This window comes from Protobothrops mucrosquamatus, unplaced genomic scaffold (genome assembly GCF_001527695.2).
Source record: "Protobothrops mucrosquamatus isolate PMUCROS unplaced genomic scaffold, P.Mucros_1.0 scaffold21, whole genome shotgun sequence".
NCBI lineage: Eukaryota > Metazoa > Chordata > Lepidosauria > Squamata > Viperidae > Protobothrops > Protobothrops mucrosquamatus.
Window position 1 is genome coordinate 1,971,987 of NW_015386406.1, and position 8,682 is coordinate 1,980,668.

General features: G+C 39.5%; 1 protein-coding gene across 1 annotated transcript in view; it reads left to right on the top strand.

Moving 5' to 3' along the window:
- Positions 1 to 7,717, top strand: part of ABCB5 (ATP binding cassette subfamily B member 5) — a 41,297-nt gene extending 33,580 nt beyond the window's left edge. Inside the window, exons 22-26 of the mRNA XM_029283112.1 lie at positions 408 to 564; positions 1,325 to 1,522; positions 5,757 to 5,963; positions 6,902 to 7,048; positions 7,520 to 7,717. Coding sequence (XP_029138945.1) covers positions 408 to 564; positions 1,325 to 1,522; positions 5,757 to 5,963; positions 6,902 to 7,048; positions 7,520 to 7,717 — 907 coding nt within the window. The remainder of the gene's footprint in view (positions 1 to 407; positions 565 to 1,324; positions 1,523 to 5,756; positions 5,964 to 6,901; positions 7,049 to 7,519) is intronic.
- The last annotated feature ends 965 nt before the right edge of the window (positions 7,718 to 8,682 follow it).

The following is an 8,682-nucleotide window of genomic DNA, read 5'->3' on the forward strand; positions in this document are numbered from 1 at the left end:
ATATATATATATATATATATATATATATATATATATATATATATATATATATATATATATATATATATATATATATATATATATATATATATATAATTACTGCTACAAATACCAGCTCTTGACTTAAATAATCTTCTTGAATAGTATGAAATCCTTTTTCTTCATTTTTTTCAAATTAGATTGCACTGCAGGCACTAGTTTTTATCCAAAGGCATTTGGCAAAATGTTTTACTTGACCTTATTTAATATATAATATGCTCTATTTCCAAGATATAAAACTATTCTATAAAATTATTATGTTTAAAGAGGCTTACATTATAAAACTCAAGTTGTAAAATCAGTGCCATTTGCAACTGGCTTCAACAAAGTTGCAAATACTCTTTAGTATTTTTGTTTTGCATTTTCAGAGTCTTCTCATCAGTGATTTTTGCTGCAATGAATGCTGGCCAAGCTAATTCTCTTGCACCTGATTTTAGCAAATCAAAGGTTTCTGCCCAAAGAATATTTCACCTTTTGGACCGAAAGCCTGTAATTGACAGCTATAGTGAAGAAGGAGAAAAATTAGTAAGATCTAGCAGCTTATGCTGCCTTTAATATATTTTCATGAAAATCAGCAATAGTAATTTAGAAACTTTGGTTTCTGAAAATAAACCTAAAAATGTATTAGGCATATGTATAATTATCTGGTAAATGAATAAACCAATATTTCATTCAATGTCATTTTAAAATCCTGGAACTTATTTCTGAGAAAAGCTACTTCTATAAAAGTTTTCCTCCAGTGTCTTTATTTTAATGATAAATTTAAAGTCATTCTTAAATTAAACTTAACTTTCATTGGATTGTTCCCTTATTTTTAATGCATTTTAAATATTTGCTGCATTGTATAATGTAAACAATAAAAAGAGTAACAGGAGAGCTAGCCATTCACTATATAAATGATCAAGAAAATATATATTGCCTAAGAAGAACAGCCATTTAAATAGTTTTTTTCTTTATTTCAGCTAATTTAAAATAATATCAGACTGCTTATGGAAAAAGTCAAATAGCAGAAATTGTTTTAATATACTATTTTAATTCATAAGATCTGGAGAGAAAAGGTTTGAAAAACTATCCCAGACCAAATCAAAATTTTATTTCTATCAATATGTCTACAGGAGGGAAGTAAGTTATTGTTGTTGCTAAAGCCATTCCACTATTAATTCTATTACTACTATTAGTACCACAGGAAGAATACTGGGGGGGGAGGGGAGGAGACAGATCAGTGTGCAAAATCATAGCTTTGTTGGATTTGTTCTCATCATGTCCTCACCTTTCCCTGCTGTAGGACAAATTTGAAGGCAACATTGAATTTAAAGATATCCACTTTGCATATCCAACCAGAACAGAAGTGCAGGTTTTGCAAGGGCTCAATATAAAAATTAACAAGGGCCAGACACTGGCTCTCGTGGGTAGCAGTGGTTGTGGCAAGAGCACTTCTATTCAGCTTCTAGAGCGATTCTATGACCCAATTTCAGGACAAGTGGTAAGTGGACCTTGGTTCTATTGAAAACATTTCTGTGGCACATGAAGGCATATACTAGTTGTAACATCTAGGTTACTTCTTTGTCAGGATCATTGGTTATGAACCTTTATGATAACCCAAGTCAGACAGATAGCTTGATAAAAGAACGTGAAAATTTGGGACATCTTGACTACCTTGTTATTTTGAATCCTGAAGCATTTTAATGTGATTTGTGATGAAGCTGAAGTGTGGAGGGAAGTGTGTCAGAGATCTGTATAGGAGTAACAGTGATATCTGAAGTAATGGAATTGGAAAAAGTACTACAAATGTTAGTATCCCAGAGAAAATGAAGAGTGGGAACTCAAATCCTGTAAGAATATAAAAGAGCAGACAAGATGCAAATGTAGACAGTGTAATTATAAAAATGTTAAAATATGAGGTTTGCCTACAGAGTGGATCTGTGGCTTTTCTTAGCTCTTTCTATGCCCAGCAACCGAAGGATATGGTTATTGTGTCTTTATAAAGTGGCCAAATAAAACAATAGTGGATTTAAAAACTACAGGAGGATTAGTTTGTTAAATGTGCTTGGGAAGATATTTGACAAGTGCAAGAGATAATGAAGAGCAAAATTTGGGGAGTACAGTTTGGTTTTACTGCAAGCAGATGATGTCCCTAAACTGGGATTTCACTATTCAGCTGGTCTCAAGCATTTGTCTGAGAATCTAAATCAGGGGTGTCAAACTGTTGGCCCTGTGGGCTGGTTGCATCATATGCAGGCCACGTCCACCCCAGCTCCAGCAATGCAAAAAAAGTCATGATAAGTCATGACACCTCATGTGATGCGGCAAGTTTGATACCTGTGATCTAAATCAGGGCTTTTCAACCGGTGGTATGCGTACCACCAGTGGTACACGAGCACCTGCCTGGTGGTACGCTTAGGATGGGTTGAAAAAAAATGTTAAAAAAAATGTTTTAAAAAGTGTAAAAGTGGATGAGGTGAAGTGCCAGCAGTGCTGCACAGGCTTGTGGCAAAATCAGCTGGAACTGCACATTGCTTGGGTCCTACTGAGAGTCCAGGATCAAAGCGCGCAGCTCCAGCTGATTGGCGGCAGTCTTGGGGGTAGCAGGCAGCCTCAAGCAGTCTTCAGTGGAGATTCCGCTGGAGCTGCGTGATGCATTGCCTGGATCCCCCCCGCCCCCACCCAGATGCCCTCACCTCCCCCAAGCATTTTTTTACTCACCTGCTTTCAGCAGCATTCCCTTTCTCCTGTCCTTCTCAGCCTTCATGTGTTTGTGAGACAAAAAAAAAAGTTCCATGAGACTTTCTAACTTCTCGCGAGAAGTTAGAAGATCTCATGGAACTTTTTTTTCTTTTTTACCCACAAACACGTGGCGAAGGCAGAGAAACAAATGAAGGCAGAAAAGCAAAATGAGAAAGGGAGTGCAGCTGAAAGCAGGTGAGTAAAAAAATGCTTGGGGGAGGCGAGGGCATCTGGGCGGGGGCAGGGGCGCAAATCTTACCCTGCATGGTGGCGGGAGGGTTAACGGTGGGTGTGGGGGACCCAGGAGGAGCTGCGCAAAGCGGGCAGAGGGGAGGCCGGGCAGATTGTGGGCGCCGGCAAGTGAGCAAGATGGGCAGCGGCACAAATTGGCGTGTGCTCAGAAACGCCAATCTCGTGCTCCTGCTCATCTCGCTCGCAGAAAGCTGTAAAGTTTACAGCACCGCCTTTTGGGAGGGGGGAATAAGCTGAGCAGGACGGGATTGGCAGCTGCACATCATCACTTCGACCACCATTAGAGGGCATGGGGCGGCCCTCCCCGGCAAGGCCTCGCCCGCTCTTCCCGCCGCTCTCATGGCTGCCCTCCAGTCGCTGGGCTCGACTCTCATCTGGAGAGCAAGGCCCGTTTTTGCCCGCAGGTCAGTGCAGCAATGGGGCTGGAGCCCAAAAAGCACCCCTTTGTACCCAGGGAGGGGCTGGAGCTGTTGTAACTGCAGCTGCATTTCGGCTCAGCACTGAGGAGCCTCCCAGGGTCTAGCCTGGTGCTGAGGTTCCGCCGTGCCTGTAAAAGAAATGCCTGGGGCTGCACGTGGCTCCGGGCTGCAGCTGCAGCAATGCATGAACCGCTTCCCCACTCGCTGCTTTTCTCTGGCTGCGGCCACGCACAATGTACCAGAGGGAGTCTGGCAGCCGTGGCTCTTTTCGCGCCCCCATGCGCTCCTCTGCTGCCTGTGCTCTCCTCCCCCTGTGGAAGAACAGCAGCTGTGCTGGGCTCCCAGTTGCACCGAGCACGAGCACCGCTCCTTTTCAGAGGAAGCAGCCAAGGAGAAGCAGCGGGCAGGAACTGCAGCAGCCACTGTTGCGCAGCCATCTGGCTCAGTAACAGCGGTGGTGGCGGCGACAGCGACCAAACTCCAATTGCCTCCTCAGGACTCTTTTATGGCCTCCCCGTTCCCATAGAACTGGACAATGGGAGGGAGGGAGGGAGGAAGGGACAAAGAGAGGAGGAAGGAAAGGAAAGGGAGGGAGGGAGGGACAATGGAAGAGAGGGAGGGAAGGAGGAAGGGACAAAGAGGGAGGGAAGGAAGAAAGGAAGGAAAGAAGGAAGGAAGGGACAATCGGAGGGAGAGAGGGAGGAAAGGAAGGTGCCCATGCCTGTCCCACCCCCTCCACCAGAGACTCACAGATCCCCCCCACATCCCTGCTCACACCCCCCACAGGCACCCCGCAACCTGAGTGATGAGCTGGCCACGCCCCCCTGGCCATTGACTTTGCTTGTCAAAAAGTTGACCCTGGGACACTATGACCGTCATAAGTATGAATCAGTTGCCAAGCATTTAAATGTAAATCACATGACCCTGAGGATGATGCAACAGTATTAAGTGTGAAAAATGGTCATAATTTGCTTTTTTCAGTGCCATTGTAACTTCGAACAGTCACTAAGCGAATTGTTGTAAGTCGAGGACTACCTGTACTTTATCATTTCTTCCTCTCTTTTTTTTTTTTTGATCAAGTTTTTGACACCTTGCTGGGCGACTGGTGGTACTCGGATATTGCCTTATCCTAAAAGTGGTACAATGGGTGAAAAGGTTGAAAAGCCCTGCTCTAATACACGTGCAGGTCTTTCTATGTGACATTTATCATACATCAAGGAATATAGATCTGAATATATTCAAGGCTAAGATAATAGTATTTAATATAAAATGAATGGTTGCAAATTATACATAAATGATGGAAAATTATAGCAATTAAATGAATTGTAGAATGTTTACAAAAAAACAGAAAATATTTTTTCTGGATAAATTTTAAAGTTGTACGAATACTGGTAGAAAGGGATGTTGTGAAGAATAAATGTTCATTGAAATAAGTGAAATGACTGTTGGAAAGAGCATGCTTGTGCCAATTTTATTATCGTGAAAATGAAAAATGAGTAATTGAGGAGAAATAAAAGATTTGAATGCACTGGCAATATGATATTTAAGAAATTGACCAGTTAAATAAGAACACGTGGCTTAAGAATCTATGAGTTCTGAATTAATGTGAATAAAATACAAAAGCATCACAAAAGAAGTATACTGTGGTTATTTGGTCATATAGAGAGAATGAAAGAGAATAGAATCCCCAAAAACTATATGAAAGAAAGCATGAATGGGAAGGCAGAAAGAGAAAATAAGAAAGTTATAGTTGGAGAGACTTGATGGGATGCTCAAAAAGGAAGTGTAATGTACAGAACAAAAAGTAATGTGTTAAGTAGGGCATATAAACAGTCAATTTGATATAGTAGTTAATGACCCTGGCTAGAAACAGAAAAATCAAGAGTTTTAGTCTTGCTTTAGATACAAAGTCAGCTAGGTGACCTTGGGCAAGTCACTATCAGTCCTTGGAAGAAGGCAATGGCAAATAAATTCTAAAATATTGCAAAAAGACCACAGGGAGTAATCCAGGCAGTTGCGATGATTCAACACTGACTGGAAGTCCCTCCTTTCAAAAAAAAAAAAAAAAAAAAGTAGCATATAGTGGAAACAAGGATAATTTCCAAAGATAGAAAAGTATGAAGTATAAAAAGATACCATAAACTATATTGGTGAAAACTAAATTTTAGTTATATATATTTTTCTTACTACATTTTCTTTTGCTTACTATTACCTTCTTTCATTTGCTGTCCAGAAGGGAACAGTGCACAAGTATGCCTACATGTAAGGAATACATTTTTAATTTTGTAATAAAGAGTGCCATGTTTTCCTTTCTGTTTCCAGATTGCAGATGGTGTAGATACCAAATCTCTACATATACAGTGGCTGAGGTCCAGACTGGGCCTTGTGCAACAAGAACCTATTCTGTTTGACTGTAGTATTGCAGAGAATATCCAGTATGGAGATAACAGCAGAGTTGTTAGCCAGGAAGAAATTGAAGAAGCAGCCAAAGCAGCCAATATTCACAATTTTATAGAAAATCTTCCAGAGGTATCTAGCATCTTTTTTCTGCATGAGATTAATTATTCCAATTGGTACAGATATCTGTTGTGGAGTAAAACTAATGACCAGCAAAACAAACAAACAAGTGAATAAATAAAAGCAAAAGTGGCTTTTGAAATTCAACTGACAATTTTTCAGGTAATTCAGGTACCATAATCTCATTTGAAATTTATAACTTGTAGCTTAGAAACGTTGAGAGAACTTATCCCAAAAGTAGGGTTACTAAACAACCTTCAAGAGAAGGACATTTCTTCCTTTGTGTCCCCTTGTTCTTTATCTGGCACGCATAACCAGGCTTTTTGAGTGTCTAGTTTTTTTTGGCTGTGTTCACAATAGTCATTGATACTTTTCTGTATCGTAACGATGTAAATTATCTACTTTATTTGCTCCCTAGTTTATTGAGTGATTTAAAGAGTCTATATTTTCATTATTTATTTCATGATGCCAACAATCAACTTTAATCCAGCCCCCTTCAAATCTATTATCATTGTAGTCTGAGGATCATATGATTCATCATGTGTTTCTAGGATGAAATTTGAAAATTGTCATCAATGATTCTATATTATCATTAGCATATATAAAGATTTGTTGAAAATTATAGTGACTAAAAAAAAACAATCTTTCTGATGCTGTAAAAAGTCATTTTATATACAAGGAAGCATTTTTTAAAATACCAATCAGGAATTTGCAACACAATTAGAGTGACACCAAGCTGAAGAAGTTTCTATTCCTGTGAAAAATTGCAAAATTGTATTTTAAAGATTAGGAAACTGATTTATTGTAATACATCATGTTAATGCTATTTACATTCATTTTTCTTTCTCCCTAATTCACAAACTTACTTGATGTTAGAGTTATGCAAACTATCTTGGCACTCTGAGTTGACTCTCTTACAATACCGACATTGTTCTATTTTTAAAAATCAGAAATACAATACTCGAGTGGGTGATAAAGGAGCACAGCTTTCAGGAGGGCAGAAGCAAAGAATAGCTATTGCTCGTGCCCTTGTCCGAAAACCTGCAGTTCTGCTTCTAGATGAGGCCACATCAGCTTTGGATACAGAGAGCGAAAAGGTGAGTGAACCCATAGCTGACTTCCTATTTCATGGGTGCACAATTTGCCATTGTTTGAAAAATGATCTAAACTGGGGAAAAAAGTGCACCTCACCAGCAGCCCCCCTGGAGAAGAGTCGCCCCCCCCAGGCACGGCCCGCACACAGCAGTGCAGCCAAGCACATAGCCGGGCAGCAGAGACAAGACTCTGCCCTTGTGCCCCATAGCATGCAGATGATGCTGTGGGGTGTGGGCGGAGGGTGTGGCTGCCATGGTGCTGCAGGGCTGCCTGGGCGATCTGCTGTGGTGGGCCATGGAGGTGGTGTATGGCCCTGCAGTTGGGTGGGACAGGGGGTGGGCAAGGGCAGAGCAGGCAGGGTGGGAGGCGGAGCAGGGGTGGGGGGCAGTTTTTGAGCACTCGGTCTCTAAAAGGTTCGCCATCACTGATCTAGTGCTTTTATAAGGATATTTCTCTTTTGTCTTTGAGTACAGATTGTCCAGAAAGCATTAGATGAAGCTCGAAAAGGCCGAACCTGCATTGTTATTGCTCATCGATTGTCAACAATCCAGAATTCTGATATAATAGCAGTCATCCAAAATGGCAGAGTAGTAGAACAAGGAACTCACAGCCAGCTGCTAGCACTGGAGGGATTTTATTATGCACTTGTCAATGCCCAAGTATCCCATTAGTTGTATTTATAAAACCAGAAACAGAAGTTTGGAGAAGTTAGATCAAGATGCAACATGAAAAATCACCAAGTCCAAAGCAGGTTTGGGTTTGGGTTTTCAAACAGCAATCTATTTTGCTATATTGAAACATAAGTACTAATTATATGTTGGAAGTGGATCTCTTGTTCAAAACTTACACTTTTCATTCTTATTTCTTATTTCTTTTTTTGCACAATCCCTTTAGTGCACCAAAAATTATTCATAGAATTTCAGTCAACATGAACAATGACTGTTGCATATCCCATTATCAACGGATTCTCAGGTGCCTGCAAATGCAAAGTTCAGATAGTTGGGCTACTTATGTGAAGAAGAAAAAAATACTTATTTATATATTGCTGTGTTACAATTTGTTTTTTATTATGATGTTGATGATAATTTATGTAAGAGTAATAAAAATGTTACAAAGCTCCATAATGTTCAACTGCATAATGAAACTCAATGAGGTGATAAAGCAGATCTGAAAGTAATCAGTCCAGTCCTACTGAAAATATCTTCTATAAGATATAAGATAATATAAATTTCCAAAAACAATTAATTTAGAAAATCAAATTCCAAAATTCCAGGAAGCAGAAAGCAAGTGATAGACTATAGCAGATGTTCCAATGGAACACATATCTCATCAGACTTTAAACTTCAAGAAATAATATACAGAAAACATCCTTAAAAGATCTAAGTAGTGGGAAATCTCTTTTTCCTCTTTATTGAAAAGGAATAAACCAGGAAATAAAAAAATCATTTTCTACTGGCTTTATGGTAAACAAATTGTTATCATTTTATTTGTAATTGCTACACAATAGACATACAAATTAGTATCAGAATAATATATTGCTAATATAATTTTGAAATGATTGCAGGAATGTTTTTTTTCCATTTATATTTCTTTCAGAATGTGTTAGCATAGTAGCTTTATGTGTTTGCTTTGTGTT